The sequence below is a fragment of the Engystomops pustulosus genome, chromosome 2 (assembly GCF_040894005.1).
Source record: "Engystomops pustulosus chromosome 2, aEngPut4.maternal, whole genome shotgun sequence".
NCBI lineage: Eukaryota > Metazoa > Chordata > Amphibia > Anura > Leptodactylidae > Engystomops > Engystomops pustulosus.
In genome coordinates, this window is record NC_092412.1 from 143,338,519 (window position 1) to 143,358,418 (window position 19,900).

The 19,900-nt window shown below is 40.5% G+C and overlaps 1 protein-coding gene across 1 annotated transcript in view; it reads right to left on the minus strand.

Moving 5' to 3' along the window:
• Positions 1-996: 996 nt before the first annotated feature.
• Positions 997-19,900, minus strand: part of FHL3 (four and a half LIM domains 3) — a 37,447-nt gene continuing 18,543 nt past the window's right edge. Inside the window, exons 2-6 of the mRNA XM_072136753.1 lie at positions 11,196-11,365; positions 6,274-6,448; positions 2,840-3,009; positions 2,514-2,700; positions 997-1,570 (exon numbers count right to left, since the gene is read on the minus strand). Of these exons, the coding sequence (XP_071992854.1) occupies positions 1,419-1,570; positions 2,514-2,700; positions 2,840-3,009; positions 6,274-6,448; positions 11,196-11,351 (840 nt within the window). The 5' untranslated portion in view covers positions 11,352-11,365 and the 3' untranslated portion in view covers positions 997-1,418. The remainder of the gene's footprint in view (positions 1,571-2,513; positions 2,701-2,839; positions 3,010-6,273; positions 6,449-11,195; positions 11,366-19,900) is intronic.

The window sequence follows — 19,900 nt, forward strand, 5'->3', positions numbered from 1 at the left end:
TTTTATTTATGTAGCCTTCAATAACAATAAATTAGAGGTATAAAAAGGCATTGCACATTAGATTCAAAAACCCTATTAAAAAAAAAAATTATGAATTTTTTTTATTTTTGTTTTATACATGACTGCCCCCCCCCAGGCTTAATTAGGAGCATATACTCACATCTCTCCCTGTTCCTGTTCACCCGCCTGTCACTGCAGAGTATGTGCTCACATTAACCCCCCCCCCAGTCAAAAAAAAAATTGTATACCCAGACAACCCCTTTTAAGAGATTAACAAGCTGCAGATTGTCATGCTAAAGGCTTGATTCACTTAGGGTTGTTGCTGGCAAGTACATTGATTTGTGCAAACTGGATTCAGACATCTGTTCCTGGTCATGTGACAGATAATTTAATCTCGGAGGATTAATAAAGTTTGGGCATTTCAGCAGCATATAAACAAATATAATACACCACACACAAACATAACATTCTATAACAATACAAGTAACAACAACCCCTCTAAAAATTATCATGTGTAAACAAGCCCAGCAAGCTCCTTATTATACAAAGCAATTGAAAAAGGTATGAAAGATTTCCTACAACATTCTGTATGTATTTGCATCTGAATAAATTGTCTTTGCTAGCCATCAGCATCAATATTGTGGTGTCACACAGATGCATGGATCATTATTGTCACAGAGAAACCAGAGCTGTGTGTTATGAGCCGTGCACCTGTGTGTCCATCACATGACCATAATATCAATTATTTATTGAAAGTGGACAACCCCTTTAATGAGGGCATGTCCTGCAAATACAACCTATTGTGGACCACTTCTCACAATGTGTCTGTATTTACAGACAGCAGAAATAAAGCATTTTGTAAGCTCATCTCATACTTCATTTATAATGCCTAAAATCTTGATTCAGTGCAGGGCCTCCTTTAGGAAATAATATTGCAGTTATGAAGTCTCTGATATAGAAACACAATCACATTTACCAAACCTTCAACTCATCAAGTTTACTTTAATGGAAAAGTTTAATATTAAAATGTGTATACAATTCTATACAAAAAGTAAGCCATGTAAGAAGTTGGTGATTTTTTTTTAATTTTCTTATACAATCATTTTATTTAGACGTTTTATACAATACTTATGAATATTTAAATTACAAAGCAAGTTAGACATGTATCAAGCAATAACTGCAATTTTTACTGCAAAATCCAAACTGAACAAAAAAAACTCCAGCACAGGTAAAAAAAAACAAAAACAAACAAACAGACATATGCCTGAAATACAGACATATGCCGGAGTGTCTAAAGCCATTATGAGTACACAACATGACTGTGTAGTCCTCAAGTGTGTTAGCCTATTGCTCCATAGGCTGATGTTAATTTTGGACAAGGGTGCACAGTGGTGCAAATACATGGCGCACTACCAAGTTTATAGGTCGCTGTTGCAGTCACGGCACAGAATGTCCTCATTATCTGGGATAAATCCTTTCCCTACCAGGGAACAGGAGCAATGGGAGCAGTTGAAGCAGCTGTGATGCCAGTGCTTATCTTCAAAGGAGACATACTTACCTCCTCCAAAACCTAAAAATAATCAAACCAGGAAAGTGTTAGAAAGAGAAAATTAAGCTTGTACAACCTCCTTCTCAGCTAAAGTTACTCATCAAAAATGCTAAGCGTGTCGAGTTCCTCCACCCAGTCGTGGCAAAATCGCAGCACATGGAAAAGCTGTGCAATTAATGCTGGGGTAAATTCTGCAGCTATAATAATATGAGGGGGAGTTACCTTTACCTTTACTCTATTCTACCTTTGTAATGGTTTACTTGAACAGACAGGATGAGAAACTAAGAAGCCTTCATTGAAGATAATAGGTGGCAATTCTACAATATTAACTCCTTACCCACATGTGACGTATTAGTACGTCACACGTCGGCTGAGGGTGTATGGAGAGGGTTCAAGAAGGGCTGAGCCCTCTCCATACAAGGTAATTTTTTTTTGTAGCATATTGCAGCAGTGTCAAATGTAGAAGTATAGTGTTAAGCCTTCGATCCCCACCAGCAAAGCAATCCTTGGTAGCAATGAAATTGTGATCTCGCAAAAAAATTACACCACAGGCAGCTCTGTATACCGAAGTATGAAAAAGTTATTAGTGCCAGAAGATGGTGAAATGAAATTTTTTTTGTACACATTCATTTAATTTTTCTACATATATTAGCACACAATAAAACCTATATACATTTAGTATCACTGTGGTCATACAAACTCAAAAAAGAAATACCGGTAATAAAAAAATAAAATAAAGGAGACATGTCATTTTGGGCGCACAGTGAAAGTCATAAAAACCAAGCCCGCAAGAAAATGTCGCAAATGCGTTTTTTTCCATTGATTTCAGTGCATTTGGAATTTTTTCCCTGCTTCCCAGTACACGGCATGGAAAATTAAATACTGTCACTATGAAGTGCAGTTTGCAGTTGAAATCAAAGTGAAAAATAGAAACACAAAAACAAAAAAAGGCACAGTTACATACCGGTAATAGGTTTTGTGCACCCAGAGCATTTCTTGGCATATAAATTTCCAAAACACTTAATGCAATAAGGCTTCTCATCCTGCGAGGTAAACTGCTGTCCAGCCAACTGAGTCTTACACCCAGTACAAACAAAACACTCCTTATGCCATGGCTCATCCCGGTAGGTAATGCCTCCTTTGGTCAGTGACTGCAAAGTAGAATGAGTGCGTTCATGATTAATATAACTAGAAGCAATTCTCACACCAAGTCACAGATTCCATATACTCCCAGCATTGGATATCCTGTGTAATGCAAGCCTAGTCTTTGCTCATGTTAATTTCTCTTACCTTTTTGCAATGTGTGCACCTTGGAGCAAACTTGCTCTCATAACATGGGATGCAATAATGGTCCTGCTTATCAGGAATAAATGAGCGAGATCCAATGGGCTGCTTACAGCTGTTGCATATGAAACAATGTTCATGCCAGGTCTGTCCATTGTATTCTAACTTGCGTGATCCTACAGAAAGAAAAAAACAAAGTACTTTTAGGACCACTTATAAGCGTGCATAAAAAAATATTATACAGCGCTTCTCTGCAATGTTGTTATAGTAGCTATTAACTGAATGACTGTTTATGTGTATGGGAGAGTCTACAGAGAGCTGTTGAAGGAGCACTCATTTCAACTGGGCTTATTAAAAAAAAAATATATAAACATGTACTCATTACCTCTGTCGTTAACGGAAGCTCTGGCGCACACACCCATCACCTGTACCAGAAGGCACTCTGAAGGACCTCAGGGCGGGACATCGGGAGCGACGAAAGAGGAGAGTACACTTTTTTTTTTTTTTTTTTTTTTAAATGGCCCTCACCAGCCTGGCAGTTTGTATATAACAGTCGGACAACCCCTTTAAAATATATCAAGGGAGAAAAGCAGCACTTCTGTCAGCAGTTTATCTTCTTAAGGAAAATAAATATCATGCCATTCCTTCCTTTCTCCAACATATTCTGTTAAGGGCCAATCGGGAGGCCCCCAGGAAATTTAGAGGTTAGTTGATTTTTCAGCTATATGGATGGGGTGCCTTAAAACATGATCTACTAGGGTTCTTTAGTTAATAGAGAGATACAATAGAATAGGGCGATTCACAATATCAACTTAAAAGGTAAGGTGTTGAAAATGGATCTATAGTATAAAGCAAACCACTCAAGATTTGCAGCTCAGACTTTTTTCCTAGTAATCCTGTAAACTCAAAGGAGCATGGTTATCTGTTTTCTAGGAAAAAGTTCACATGGGCTTAAAGTATTTTAAATATTTATAGCTTGAAGAAGCCTTTAATCCTATTACTGCTGTCCCAAGAAGACTTCAGCCCAGAGCCAAGGCACAAACCGCACTAATCCTAACAAACGTAGCAGAAAAGAACACACTTATGTGTACCAAAATATGAAGAGATAACAACCTAATAAAGCAATGACACAACTCAACATGTAGTAAAAAATTGGGGGTTGTCTGGTGCCCCCTGTAGATGCTGAATCCAACACATTCCAAACATAATAGATTAACATTACTGTTAATTACTGATGCATTATTAGTGCGTGTTGAGCAAGTATTGTGTCATTTAGTAAAAGGTAGATTCAGGCTGCCACATCCAATTATTGATTGATTAATCCAACTATTGATATAGATTGAAAAAAGGCTATTAGAGAATGCTTTATTCAGATTTTGGCAGCATATACTGTTTACAGTTCATTAATAGTTATACTGAATGAGAAAAATTTCCAGATGTGTCATAAGAGAATATCCTGATGCTGTCAAACACTTGGCAGCACCTTGGCTCACACACTAGGAATGTAACATATGCCAAGGATTTCTGAGCATTGATTTATTTCTTTTTCTTGTAAATTTCCCCTGAGCTCTTTAATGAATGTGCACATCAGATGCCAAGTAGTATTTCTGCCCATTCATAAAAAGGAGCGTTAATCAATGTAGTAAAAGTGTGGAAAAGAAACCCAACCTCTTCATTACATATAAAAATATATTAGGGAAAACTTATAAAATGTTTCCGTAGTCCCATTTATTAAAGGGTCAGGGTATGTCAAAATACTTTGTATATATTTTAGTTCAACATATAAACTTTTAAAAATAATGTACCGTATTTTCCGGGCCATAAGGTGCACCGGAATATAAGGCGCATTAGTCCGATGCGCCTTGTATATGTAATAATTCCATATATAAGGCGCATCGGACTATAAGGCGCAGGGTCGGGGGCGTGGCGGAGGTCCGGGGGCGGAGCGGAGACCCGACGTGACGCGACGCAGATCCCGCTACCGGAGACAGCAGATCTCCAGCGGGAACTGCAGACCACGCGGCAGAAGTTGTTCGTGCAGCGTGGTCTGCAGTTCCCGCTGGAGATCTGCTGTCTCCGGTAGCGGGGACCTATGTAAGTATGGTCCGCTGCCCTGTGCCATACATAGGGCGCACCGGACTATAAGACGCACTTTGGATTTCCAAGGAAATCAAAGGCTTTTAAGTGCGCCTTATAGTCCGGAAAATACGGTACCTACTTCAGAAATCAGTTGATGAGTCAGATGTTCCAAGTGCTGGACTATCTCTTCTATTGATATCCTATACAGCCATCCCCATAAGCATTACTAATATAGGTGGTCCTCTACTTAAGAACACTCAACTTACACACTATCCCTAGTTACAAAGAGACCTCTGGTAATTGCCAATTTACTGCAGTTTAGCCGTAGTCTACAATGAACAGCCATAACTGTTATCAATGGTGTCTGTAATGAAGTTTTATTGTTAATCCTGGTTCTAATGAGAATCCAACATTTTTAAAATCTAATCGTCACAGAGACGAAAAAAAATTTGTCTGGAGCTACAATTATAAAATATACAGTTCCCACTTACATACAAATTCAACTTAAGAACAGACTATACCCCACTATCTGAATCACCAAAAGCAACTTGAAAACCCATCAGTTCAGAAAAGTGTTACCCCCCTATGTCAATCACTCAGGTAATTCAGATAATTGCTTTCAGGCTTTAGTTGCAGTGCTATTAATTCTATGGCACTGTAAACGGTTTACAAACCAACTTCTCACATGCCATAGTTACGAGGCTCAGGTCAAGAGCCCACCAACGATCCCTGAAATTGGAAGCTAACTGCTGCATCCCCTCAGTAAGCTGTGTGTGCATATACAACCTGTACTGCTTTCTAAGAGCAGATAAGAACTTACGATCGGTCAGAAGTTTGAAGTTATACAGACTTAGGGGACGTATATACGGCCGACGTGTATACGGCCGATATACGTCCCCCATACACTTCTATGGGCTCACGGCCCTGTACGGGAGCGGTATGGTGCAGCACACGTGCGGCACCGTACCGCTCCGTAGCCCGGGGAAAGATAGGACATGTCCTATCTTTCCCCATATTACGGCGCCGTGCGCCATTAATGCCTATGGAGAGGGGCGGGGGTGAGCTGCGCTCACCACCTCCTCCTCTCCCCGCGCTGCCGTGTGCCCGCCGTGCTACGGTGCGGCGGGCTCACGGCTGTGTGAATTTAGACTTCAATTTCATCATAATTTCACACCGCACTTTGGATCACAGTATTGTACAGTTCTCCAAATGTTGCCAGACTATAGGGCATCTCTGACCATAAGACACACACATTGACAGAATCATAAATGTCTACAAATGTCACAGAAACCCACCAACATGTCTACCACATTGGCCCCAATAACTTGTCTGTAAAGGATTTGTTTTAAGTTCCCAAGTACCTGGCATAACGGTCTTATCACAGCTGACACATTTGGAAGAGAATTCACTGCAGTAACAATCGTTACACAGTAGTTCTTCATCTTGGCACGTGAAGGGCTCATCAGCCAGTGATCGCTCACATCGGAAGCACCGGAAACAGTTCTCATGGTAATGACGATCCTCGTAATAAAGCTCCTATAATTTACAATCAAGATTAGTGTGCGGCAGGTCACAAAATAAAATTTAAATAAACCTGATAAAAAGTTTAAAAAGGTCTTCAAGGTCAATGGAAGTTTGTTATTTAGTGACTGCGGGAAGATCCATCCGAAACTTATATTTATGTTTTTTTAAGTAGAAGGAAGTACCCGCTTAAATCAGGGTCCAAATTAAGACATACAATATTCCAAATAGCAGTCTGATGTACAATGCCTGCATTTAAATGTCTAGATTTTAACTTCAAAAAACACACACATCCAGGCAATTCAGCTGAATTTAACTCAATTGTCATTGGTTTCCTACATGATGAACGCTACGTACATCATATTGTGTCCTGAAAACATTTACCGTATATACTAGTGTATAAAAAATGTGCTGAAAAACCTCACCTCGGCTTATATAAGAGTCAATAAAAAAAATAAACTTACATACTCGCCCTCCGACGCCTCGATGCTCGGCCCGGCTCCTGATCCTCGGCTGGCGCACACAATGATGCAGCGGTGTCGCTGCTGATGACATCATAGAGTGCGCTGGCTGGAAGATCACGTGGACGCGTCTCTGCCGGCTGTTACAGAAAAGAGAAGAATGAAGAGGAGCCGCGGGGACCGGAGTATCGGCGAGCTCCGCCAGGTATCAGGACCGCTCGAAGGCGAGTATGCAAGTTTGTTTATTTATGTGCTGGGCAAACTGCGGGCCAGCTGTAAACTACATGGGTGCTGGCTGGCGAATACAGAGTTTTTATTTTCATCGACACGAGTAAGGGTTTTTCAGCACTTTTTGTGCTTATACACGACGTTGTCAATTTATCCTTGTTTATTATATCAAAATCAGAAGAATCTCAAAAGGTCTGAATTTTGCTCCTACTAACCATTTCAATTTATACAAGACAATACTCTCTTTACAGTCAATATCCTGACAAAATGGACACAAACATTTTATCGATACTAACACATTGAACAAACAATTTGATGACTCTAAGGACTTTTTCTAATGTTACAATGTTCTAATGCTAATCCTGTACCATCCAATCTCAATTTTCCCTCCCTACAGGATGTTGTGGTATATAATATATTAAATGAACTATCAGAAAATGCCAATGTAGCATCTGAAAATGTAGTGTGTAATGCAGAGAATTTAACTATCAGGAATCAGTTATTTTATTCTGTGAATTCAAAACCCCCAGTATTGGATAAATTCCAGGAAATGATTCAAACAGAGCTGGTCAGGCTGCATACACAAACAAATAAGTGTGTGTAATTTAGCCAAGAAAGAAAAAAATGCTATTTCATAAAGAAAAAAAAAAATCTAACATCGATCTAGTAATACGGAAGGCGGACAAAGTGTGGGGGGTGCCATAGTATTGTTAGATTGTGGTCATCTAACAGCGAACTAGTCGATGTCCTTGATCTATAATCCAACAGTGTATTTCAGCCAGCACTTGTCTGATATTGTGGAAGAGGGTTCGTCATTGGTCATCTTTTCACGTAAAGAGGCAGATTAATTAAAGGTTGCCAATCAGGATTCATACCGTGCTGAAGACAGATTCCCTCCCCCAATACAACCAATAATCGCGGGCATTGAGACTCCCTCCTACAACCTTTGGTTACACGATGCTTTGGTTAGTGAAAAGAAAGAAAACATGTACTACAAGTTTTGCAGTATTCCTGGTTAACATGCGATATAGAGGCGCTATATACCAGAATTCCACATTCTCTAGCGTATAAAGCACTAAACTACCACCTTGACGAGTATTCCAATTATTCTCCTGACCTAAATATATTCATGATACAGGTAACAGATTACCTCCTTAACTCCAATTATTTTCAATATGAAAGTTATTTTTATTTGCAAAAATCTGATGCAGCTATGGGGGCTAAGTTTTCCCCTTGGCTTGCAAACTTATTTGTAGCATGGTGGGAGGAAATTTATATATTTTTTTAGAAACAAATCCATTCTTTTCTCACGTGTTGAAATACAGCCACTTTAAAGATGATATCAATATTGTATGGAATGAAAAGGATGCGGCCGTACCGGAAATGGTTTTGTACATGAATAGTATTCCCTTTAATTTGTTTTTTAAGCATCAGTGGCATAAATATAATATAAAATTTCTGGACCTTAGTCCAGAAGCAGAGACCCCTAATTTTAAACACAAAAAAAATTGTAAAAACCTATTGAATCGAGTACACTCACCGGCCACTTTATTAGGTACACCTGTCCAACTGCTCATTAACACTTAATTTCTAATCAGCCAATCACATGGCGGCAACTCAGTGCATTTAGGCATGTAGACATGGTCAAGACAATCTCCTGCAGTTCAAACCAAGCATCAGTATGGGGAAGAAAGGTGATTTCAGTGCCTTTGAACGTGGCATGGTTGTTGGTGCCAGAAGGGCTGGTCTGAGTATTTCAGAAACTGCTGATCTACTGGGATTTTCACGCACAACCATCTCTAAGGTTTACAGAGAATAGTCCGAAAAAGAAAAAACATCCAGTGAGCGGCAGTTCTGGGGGCGGTAATGCCTTGTTGATGCCAGAGGCCAGAGGAGAATGGGCAGACTGGTTCGAGCTGATAGAAAGGCAACAGTGACTCAAATCGCCACCCGTTACAACCAAGGTAAGCAGAAGAGCATCTCTGAACGCACAGTACGTCGAACTTTGAGGCAGATGGGCTACAGCAGCAGAAGACCACACCGGGTGCCACTCCTTTCAGCTAAGAACAGGAAACTGAGGCTACAATTTGCACAAGCTCATCGAAATTGGACAGTAGAAGATTGGAAAAACGTTGCCTGGTCTGATGAGTCTCGATTTCTGCTGCGACATTCGGATGGTAGGGTCAGAATTTGGCGTCAACAACATGAAAGCATGGATCCATCCTGCCTTGTATCAACGGTTCAGGCTGGTGGTGGTGGTGTCATGGTGTGGGGAATATTTTCTTGGCACTCTTTGGGCCCCATGGTACCAATTGAGCATCGTTACAACGCCACAGCCTACCTGAGTATTGTTGCTGACCATGTCCATCCCTTTATGACCACAATGTACCCAACATCTGATGGCTACTTTCAGCAGGATAATGCGCCATGTCATAAAGCTGGAATCATCTCAGACTGGTTTCTTGAACATGACAATGAGTTCACTGTACTCAAATGGCCTCCACAGTCACCAGATCTCAATCCAATAGAGCATCTTTGGGATGTGGTGGAAAGGGAGATTCGCATCATGGATGTGCAGCCGACAAATCTGCGGCAATTGTGTGATGCCATCATGTCAATATGGACACCTTGTTGAATCTATGCCACGAAGAATTGAGGCAGTTCTGAAGGCAAAAGGGGGTCCAACCCGTTACTAGCATGGTGTACCTAATAAAGTGGCCAGTGAGTGTATAAGCCAAAGGTAGGAAATGCATTGGTCAAAGCCCCAGTATATAGCCTGCCAACCCTTGCCCCAAATATAATGCCTGTTGGAAAATTAAAAGTGTACTCATTTTCCGACAACCCCCCGGCAGGTCCTCTTCTATCCATCGCGGCTTCGGCATCAGCTCCATGCCCTGGTCCGTCGCAGGCACCATGACGTCAGCCGCTCACTGACATAGTGTGTGCCAATGCCGGCGCACACATTAGAATGTCAGTGTGTGGCTGACGTCACGATGCCCATGACGGACGGGGACACAGACCTGATCCCAGAGCCGTGATGGATAGAGGACCTAGAAGGGGAGAATACTTAATTTTTTTCTTGACTCGAGTATAAGCCAAGTTAGAGTTTTTCAGTACATTTTTTGTGATGAAAAACTCAGCTTATACTCAAGTATAAAACGGTACTAAATCGTGAAGGATTTTGGATTCTAAAGGACTGCTTTTTTCCAAAGGTCTAGTTTTTATCTAGTACTTAGGACAATAGGTCTGAAACATGTCAGATGACATTATATATTCTCAAGGCTTATTTATAGTGCTTTTATCCTGGACAAATAAAAAATGAAGAGTGAGTGCTGATCTCACAGTTTTCATTATTTTTTAGTGAAGGAGAGGGAAGGGCGTCTCTCGGGATCAAGCACCTGGGATAGCACGGATTTGCCTTTTTTCTAAGTGTAATGCGCAACTGGCACTTAAGCAAGTCTCCCTGGCCAAAGACTCCCGAAGTTCTGTCCTTGTAACTACTAATTTCATTATTAACAAAACAGCCTGGTATCGTAAATAGTTTATACTTATACTATTTTTTATTTAAAACACAAAGGACAAAGTCTATGGTCGTACGACCCCTTTAAGAAGAGTATAAGCAGACAGCTACATTTTGAACCCATGGGTATATCTTGTTAATGTTCTTCCTTTTTTTTTTCTCTCATTGTCCTATTCCACTATTCCCATTTACGATTTCTATACACTAGGTTACTGTGTTTTGTAGACCTTGCCGAAATGGTGGTTACTACGTTAGCGAGTGAATTTGGTATGCTTTCTTTTGTTTTAGTTTACAGAGGTAGACCCTGCAAAGTTATTCTTTATGGTTTAAGATATGTAAAATTTTAAAACTTTAATAAAATTGTTAAGTAAATCTCCAATATCTACAACTAACCATTTAAAATGTTTTGTTGCCAAAACTTGAACTCTCTTAAAACCACAACAAAACGACAATCATTGGAGAGGATTACCATTCTATATACACATATTTAGATCATAAGCAGTTCTATCATGAAAGTTTGAGAAGGTAAAAATTTCTGATAAGGCTGACCTACCCTGGAATCGTGGCCAATAAGTTCTTTGCACTCATCACATGTGTTGGCAAACAGGCTGTCATAGCACGGTATACAGTATGGTCCTTTTTCCATTTGGATATACTTCCTTCCATACAGAGACTCCTTACAGCTGTCACAGTCAAATGGTTCACTCATTTTGGTTTTGGACTCTTGAAAAGGAAAAAAAAAAAAAAAGTTAAAGTGACATAATATACTGTTAATAATACTTGAATAATCACTGTTATGTTCTAAAATAGCCCATCTATGAAATCTTGTAAATTACTTTATTTACCGAAAATTTTATTTTAGTTCAAAACAATTCTGACTGCGAGGGATCTCATTTATTGTAATTTTTTGTCCATTAGCTGCTGTCTCAAGCAGTAGAGATGGTGAGAATGATCAAAGATATGGGGTATGTGCCTCTTCTAAACAAAAAAACAAAAATGCATACATATAATAATATAATACAAGTAAGGCTCCCTGCACACAAACTTTGATTCAAACAGCAGTGGTTTCCATGGCCCTGTGTGTTACCCAAATGCTGAGTCTCAAACTCAGGTTCTAATCCAGCTCATATTTGTGGCTTGGCTTTTCTACTGTCTTCAGCACATGAGCGGACCTCACAAACGCAATGGATCAGAAGTGGATTTAAAAAAAAAAGAAAAAAAAAAGGCAGCGAATATGGAGAAGTGAAATAGAAAGCAAGCATTTAAGGAAGACAGAAAAAAAAGGTTTCGAATGAAAGTCACTGGCACTCAACTTCAACTCCTATGCAACAAAAACAAAAATGCCAGTAATGCAGATTGTTAAATAAATGGTTTAAAAGGGAGGCTACTGGTAGTTTTGACTGAGTAGTAGAAATGCAGAAAGTGCTACACAGGAGCCATGCAGAGATGTTTAATTTTACTTTTATGCATTGCTAATAGCAAAAAAACAAAAAAAAAAAAACCCTTTTAATCCAGGGATGTATCTCTGTCATCGAGAATGGAGAAAATGTTTCATCATGAAGAGCTTTCTGTGCTCTGTACCGAGCTCTACATCAAGTAGTAGTAGTAGTACCTGTCGCCTATGAAAACTGCACTAGGAGCTGCTTACTAAACCTCCGATAACACTAGCAGACACTGCCGCAAAGTACACTTAAAATCTCGTGAGGTTTTAGTAAGCAGCTCCTAGTGCAGTTTTCATAGGCGACAGGTCCTGTTTTTAATGTGGGTTGCAATATATACACACTAAAGTAAGCAGCTCCTACTACTAAAATAGACGCAGCAGTGTTACACTGCTAGCATTATGAGAAACCTCCGATAATGCAAGCAAACACTACCACGATGTACACTAGAAACGCACTGGAAGCGGTCCAGCGTATTCATGAGGATGCCCCGGACCACCCCTCCCACGCCATAGGCTCCTAAACCCGTCCCCTCTCGCGTTTCTAGTGTACATTGCGGTAGTGTCTGCTAGTGTTATCGGAGGTTTAGTAAGCAGCTCCCAGTGGCGTTTTTATAGGTGACAGGTCCTCTAAATTTTTCAGTTCTCAACCTTCTATACATTCTCTATTTCAATGGAGAGTGTAATGGACCCCCCCCCCCCCCCTTACACTTGTGTTAACTGGGCCTTCTAATAACTACATTGTATGTACTACAGTAACAATTTTGCTCTTATGTTTTCCTTTAAGCTCAGGTTAGTCACCAAAGTCAAAATGACCTTTGATCATGGTGCACTGATTCACTACCTCCTTATCAGTCTAGGTTGTTCTTTATACAAAAGACTAAAGAAATCAGTCCATAAAAATACAGTCATTCCTAATGTGGTGCTCACAAAACAAAGTACACATCCCACAAGCAAAACTCAAAACCAAACATATCCCTGGCACTCCCTTTTCGATATAGACAATAAAACCACTCCCTGCACTATAAAATTATAAATGATAAAAGGTGAAAAATAAAACAGGCATACCGTCTTAAAGGAAATCAACCAGTAGGAATACAAAAAAACACTACAGATACTTACCTCCACTCCTCTTCATCTTGATCCCGTCGCTGGTCTTGATACCCTGGTATCACCCAGAAAAACAAACCTAATTAACGGCACACAGTGCAAGTACAAGATGTCCTGCGCTTCGGGCTGATAATTATGCGCGCCCCCGCACCACCCTCTCCCATGCTGGGAGGAGATGACAACACGCGTGATGTCATGTATTCCCGCCTACTGTGCGATAGATGCATTTCTCTCCCATTTTTAAAATGAGTTGTCCCAACATTACATGTTGCGCCATTCTATTATTTGGGACTCCCAGAGAGAAGAGCACTGTATGAGCTATTTCTGACACTCCCATACAATTCGTTGGTATTACAATGATCTATTAAAAAAAAAAAAAAAGTGTAGACAGTGTACACCACAAATTCTGAACACATTTCTTTGTTTTCAGGATTTGAGATAAAGTTTTCAAATGAAAATCAGGGAGACAACTTATACAAAATTGACCCACAGTGACTCACTCATTGGCAAAGGTGGTGCAAGGAGGCACACAGCTGACTTTGTCAGAGTAAGACTTAACCAGCCAGTCATTTTTACTTTGCAGTGGGCACAGCATATTGAATGGTGCCATTTACATGTAATGAAAGAACTACAATTAAACAGAACAGGGAAAGGGACATGTTGCCACTGAAGAATGACTTTCCATTCGGGATCACAAAAGTATTTGCTTTAGTATTTGATGTCTAAATACATTTCCTGGGCTTACAGAAGGAGGCTACCTTTAAAGGAAACCTACCATTTGATTTCATGCATTATGAAGCAAACATATTCTGAGAATACTGTAGCTACACTGATGCAGAATCATATCTTGGTTAATCCCATGAAGCTATGTTGCTTCTATGGCTCTTTCAGTGCTTGCTTCAGCGTTTCTTCTACAAGACAGAATAATCAATTACTGCACCCTCCCCCAGCTGCTGCGTATGAGTGATCCAGCTCAGGTTGATTAGTCAGGTCTTGACTAACCTCCATTTGTAATTACAAGCTGCTGTGTGTAATGTGTTTATGTCAGCCAGTCTGACCCAGCTTTCCCAAAGTCCTGAAGTCATAATTGTTTTTTCAGCAAAACCACTCAGCTCAGGGATTAACCAAAATATGATCCTGCATCAGTGTAGCTACAGCATTCTCAAGGTATGTTTGCTTCATACTGCACCAAATGAAATGGTAGGTTTCCTTTAAAGAGGACCTATCACCTCTAAAAACTGCACTAAAGTAAGCAGTTCCTAGTGCTACAGCATATGCCGCAGTGTTAAACGCTAACACACACTGCAGGGCTGTACAAATGAAAACGTTGTACCGCGCTGTAAGAGGTCGGGCGTATTCATGTGGGGGCGGGAGTAGGGGCAGAGAATGGCGCGTGAAGCTCGGAAGTCACCGCCCGCCTATGGAGCCAGAGGGCGCTCTGGGGGTGAAGCAGCGCCTTGGACCGTCCCCTAATGCCTACACCTGACCGCTTACAGCGCAGCCGGCTTTTTCAATTGTACAGCGCTGCAGTGTCTGTTAGCGTTATCAGACGATTCCAATATTTCTAGCAGTGTAACACTGCGGCAGCTAGGAGCTGCTTACTTTAGAGGTGACAAGTCCTCTAAGTTTTTAGATGACTTTTAAATGTTAATACAGAACGTTCTTAAAGAGTGTGTCACCCATAAAAAAGGCACTAGGAGCTTCTTACTAAAGTAAGCAGCTCCTACTGCTTAAACAGATTGCCGTGCTGTACAATAGGAACGCCAGATCAAGCTCACAGCAGCAGCTACTAGGGCCTTTTTTATGGGTGACAGGTCCACTCTTAACGTTCCTTAAAGCTAAAAGTTAAGCAGGTACACTTGAGATTCAGTAGATGTACTAGTCTCCAAGTGATTTAATAAGAAGCATAACATGACATATACATTCCCTTCTTTCATCGAATGGTAAAATGGGAGGCATGTCGTCACCACGTTGCAATTAAACTCAGCGTTTAGAACTCCTAACAGGTAAAGACAGCTCATGTAATGGGACAACGTTTGGTGTGCAACTTCTCAGAAAAAGGTGCAAAAATATTAAGTGCTTTTCCCGAAACAAACAATGAGGTCATATGCAACATGATCAGTCAGGTCCACTAATGTACTGGTAGACGCCTGTTTAAAAGTATGTGAAATACTGTTTTTATGGGCTGCATTATATTATGAACACATCCACATTTATATTGAATTGTAAAATAAGAATTACATTAGGGCTAGGTTGGCACTTTGCGTTTAATGGAATCTGGGGCCGCTAATGAAGACCAAAAAAAATGACAGACTAAAAAGTTAATATTTCATTGGTGTCCATCATTTTAGATGTCTGCTGCTCCATTTTTTTGTAGTTGCCCCATTTCTGTAACATAGTAGAAAAACACAAACAAGGGAAGAACAAAACCACTTAATCTACACAATTTAGTGCTTTTGTGAAAATGGCCACCTGGAAAAACATGGATCTCCGTGGCTTTAAGAACCTCTGCAATATGCAAGCATGTTGAGACTGGAAAATACTATTTTATAGATAAATATAGGAAACCACTTCAACCATAACCAAACTGAAAATCAATAGTGCAGATAAAAGTCGAAGTGTAACTGTAAAATTCCTGACAAAAAATGGTTTAAAGGGCGCCTACCACCAGGATGAAGGATTGTATACAAATGAACCTGAGGGGCTCCGAGTTCCATAGATCTCAATGGAGCCTGGAGCTCCTCAGGCTCATTTGCATTCAGTCCTTCATCCTGGTGGTAGATGCCCTTGAAGCACAGCTAAAGAGAGGCCTTGACAACAATTCCAACAATACCTGTATCATGCAGCTGGCTTCTACCTAGCCTGAGATACATCTGCCTGGTAATTAAAAGGACATCACCACCAGGATGAAGGATTGTTTCCATTAACACCCATGGAGCACAGAGCCCCTTGGGATCGTTTGCATAATTATTAAAGCACTTTTTTTGTAAAAAAACACAGCATAAGATGCTAAACTAAGAGAAGATCCTGCCAGAGGTGGCACACACCAGTATGTCCTTGATGTCCTTTAACATTTTTTATTAGATTAGATTCAGCTATTCCTGAAGTGGGAAGGAACTTACTGGTTGAGACATCAGCTCACCCCACTGAAGCCAGAACAGTACAGCATGCTCGTAATTGAATGACCGGAAGCATGTTATGAGTCACATTCTTATGACATCACTACAGGTCCTATAGCCACTCTCACCAAGCCTCCTGTTGTCGATAAAAGTTCAAAACCTACTGGTAGGTTGTTTAGATTGTGAGCCCCATGGAGACAGAGACAGGGAGGATGTGTCATGCTTTGTGCAGCGCTGTGTAATCTGTAGGCGCTATACAAGAATAATTATTATTAATCATTAATTCTATACAATTTCCCATGGTTACTAGAAAGCTTGGCAAATTCAGAGTATCCTGGGGTCCCTAGCTAAAACCTCTTCTAGCAGCTAAACACATGCAGATAGCCAATTAGAGAATTTTTTGCTAATTTACTTTAAGTGCCAGGTTAGGCAATAGTTTTTATACTTTACTGTTGTAGTTTAAGGGCTAAAACACATGGATCGACATATAGTTACAGGAGTTCCCGTTCCCTACAAAACTAAAGCACCGATCCACTGCGGATACACTTTACGTCAAGGGGTTAAATAAACATGCCATCAAGGGTGTACAGAGAGTATGGGCACAGCACACTGCACAGAATACTAAAATGATAACAATAGGAAGTACAATTTGCCCGGCAATTTGGGACACTAAACCACCTACAGGTCCTTATGGAATAGTGGTTTAGTATCCCAAAACACCCTCTGATTTTTAAGCAGTCGGCATATAAGAAAAAAAACAAAAACCACTTTACACGCAACTTGTCTCCTTGGCGCCTGCACGTTCTGGCAAGTGCAGGTGACTTATTATACCCAGGCTTCACTGTGCAAGCCACATAGGTACAGCACAAGTGCAGTGAAGCTGTGATACTATGTCAGCTTCACTTCCAGCATCGCAAGAGGAGCAGCGGGTAAAAAGTTTTTTTTTGTTTTTTTTTTTAAACCTTAAGGACTTCAAAAAGGTTGATTTGGTAGCCTAAATCACAGGTCCATAATGACTTGTAGTTTATATTCCATGTGGTTTAACATGCAAAGCTTTGGCATAACTGGATATTTGTGGCTAGGGTTTGACACCATTATACTGACATCATGACTTTGCTCTGTAGAGTTTTGTTATTTCCCCCCAAATTTGGCTAAATTCACACTTGCCCAGGTGAGCACAGGGATGCTTAGAGAAGGAAGAGTGAGCGCGTTTGCAACGTCCTCCAAATCGAGGCCTGACCTAATGGCTTACGGGCAGCTGGATTCCCCTGGTACCAGAGTGGCTGGATTTGGTGTGGCCTAGCAATAGACTTGTCACGGGTAGCTTGGTCCAGGTGGAATAGTCTCTTTATTCCAAGATTTCTACGCAGAAATGGTAACATTCTGAGGTATTGGTCTTATCTGCCAATATCTGAGGTAGCTGGTTGGATGCAGTCAGGTAGAATAAGCTCACAGCCCAGGAACTAGGGGCTGGAAAAGGCAAAAGCTGCTTTGGCAGCAAGTTTTGGGCAGACTCTACATAGGTGCAGGGTTGCAGCAGGCCTAATAGAGAGGGATTACCCTCAGGAGAGACAGCAACATCAGGTGGTGTCTGCAGGCCTGGTGTCCTCTAGCAAGGATCACTAACAACAATCTAAGAGAACTCTCTGAAACTCCATCCAGAGGGGATATATATTACCTCCTACTCTGAGAGGAATTCTAACCAATCAGGAACCTCAGGGCAAATAGGATTGACAAAGCATAAAAATATGAAAAATGAAAAGAAAATGTTACTACTAACAATACAGGAAAATGTATAATGATCCATGAAGTATATTTCAAACACCTTATTGGCTTTATTGTGAATATCAATGATTTAAAAACATGTGTACATAATCCAAAATATTTGGGCGGCACGGTGGCTGAGTGAGTAGCACATCTGCCTTGTAGCACTGGGGTCCTGGGTTCAAATCCCACCCAGGTCAACATCTGCAAAGAGTTTGTATGTTCTCTCCGTGTTTGCGTGGGTTTCCTCCAGGTACTCCGGTTTCCTCCCACACCTCAAAACATACTGTTAGGTTGTTTAGATTGTGAGCCCCATGGGGACAGGGACCTATTTGACATGCCTGTGCAGCGCTGCGTAATCTGTGTGCGCTATATAAATAAAGAATTATTATTATTATTAAATATTTAGGTGGCAAATTAATATTTTTCAGTTGGTCAATTCCAGCCAAGAAACACTGTCAATAAATGTGTGTAGAATAGCTAATAGAGAACACTGGGTGTTTAGGCACAAATATACAATCCATTCTCACATAGATAATGACCCTCAGTTTATGAGGTTTATCAAAGTAAAAAAGGCTGCAGCCAAACAACGATATCCTAGAGGATCCATGAATTCACTATTGAAGTCTCTCTTTGGAGAATTGCCAGTTATGTGTTTTTCTTGGAGCCTTCTCATGTTGCTGCTAGTTCTGAAGGCAGATAGCATCAGCCAATGACGTAATAAAACAGCTAGAAAAAAAACAAAACCCAAAACATTTATTCTAATTTTATTACGATTGGTAGAAGCATCCAGGATTCTCATGTTACTTGTACATTTTGTCTTCCCCTTCTGATGTCTATGGGGTGAGGAATAGGGCAGTGTAGCTTCCTATGAAGTTGGTAATCTTCTGATATGCATCGTTATAATTCATGTTCAGTGCTGCAGACCATTCAGACCCCATGTTAAAGAATCATAAAAAAAAAAAAACTTCCTTGGATCAGGTCAGAATTCATTTAACTCCAAGGGCACTGGATAAACATGAACCAGTTTATTACTTTCATAAGAGGTGTATATTATTTTACAAATAGTAAACCGCACTATAGAAATATTTGGTCAGTTGTGCCAACCTAACACAACTAGCTTTCAGCATTGACTGGCAAAGCTAACAAAAAACCCACACATGTACCACATGGGGTAAAACCTGTGGAATTCAAAAACTGGTTTTCCTGTTCTGGTTGGTTCCAGTCACTTAAGGAGTTGTCCAGAGGTTTTCCCCCTTTAAAAAAAAAAAATAAAATAAAATAATTCATGCTACCATTAAAGAGTCTGATCTGAAAGGGAGGATAGTGTACCTCTGTTCATTGTGCAGTTGCCCATAATTTATATTATTAAAAGGAACCTGTCACTAGGAGACCCATAGTACCTTTCAATGTCATGTTCTCTGTGACTAGGCACAGAGCTCCTCTATAGCCCCTGAGAGTGGCTATAGAGGAGCAGGGGGAGTAGCTGAGCCTAGTGATGGGCGTTTTCATATATTTAAAAAGGACACATGGAGGAGTGGTTTCCCGAGGGGGAAGGAGGAACTGCTTCTCTATAGCCACTCCCAGGGGACAAGTGCCTAGTCACAGAGCATATGGCATTGAAAGGTACTTTATAGCATCTTTTTTTCGATAAAACCAATTTTTTTATACAAAAACTTGGTCAGTGTATGTACTATGCTCTGTGGGAACTGGGGGAGTGCTAAAATGGGTCTCCTGGTGACAGGTTCACTTTAAGGCATCACATGCACACTCTCAGCAGCAACACCTGCCTCCTTTCCAACCTTTTCTCAAAGTTGCAGCAATGGG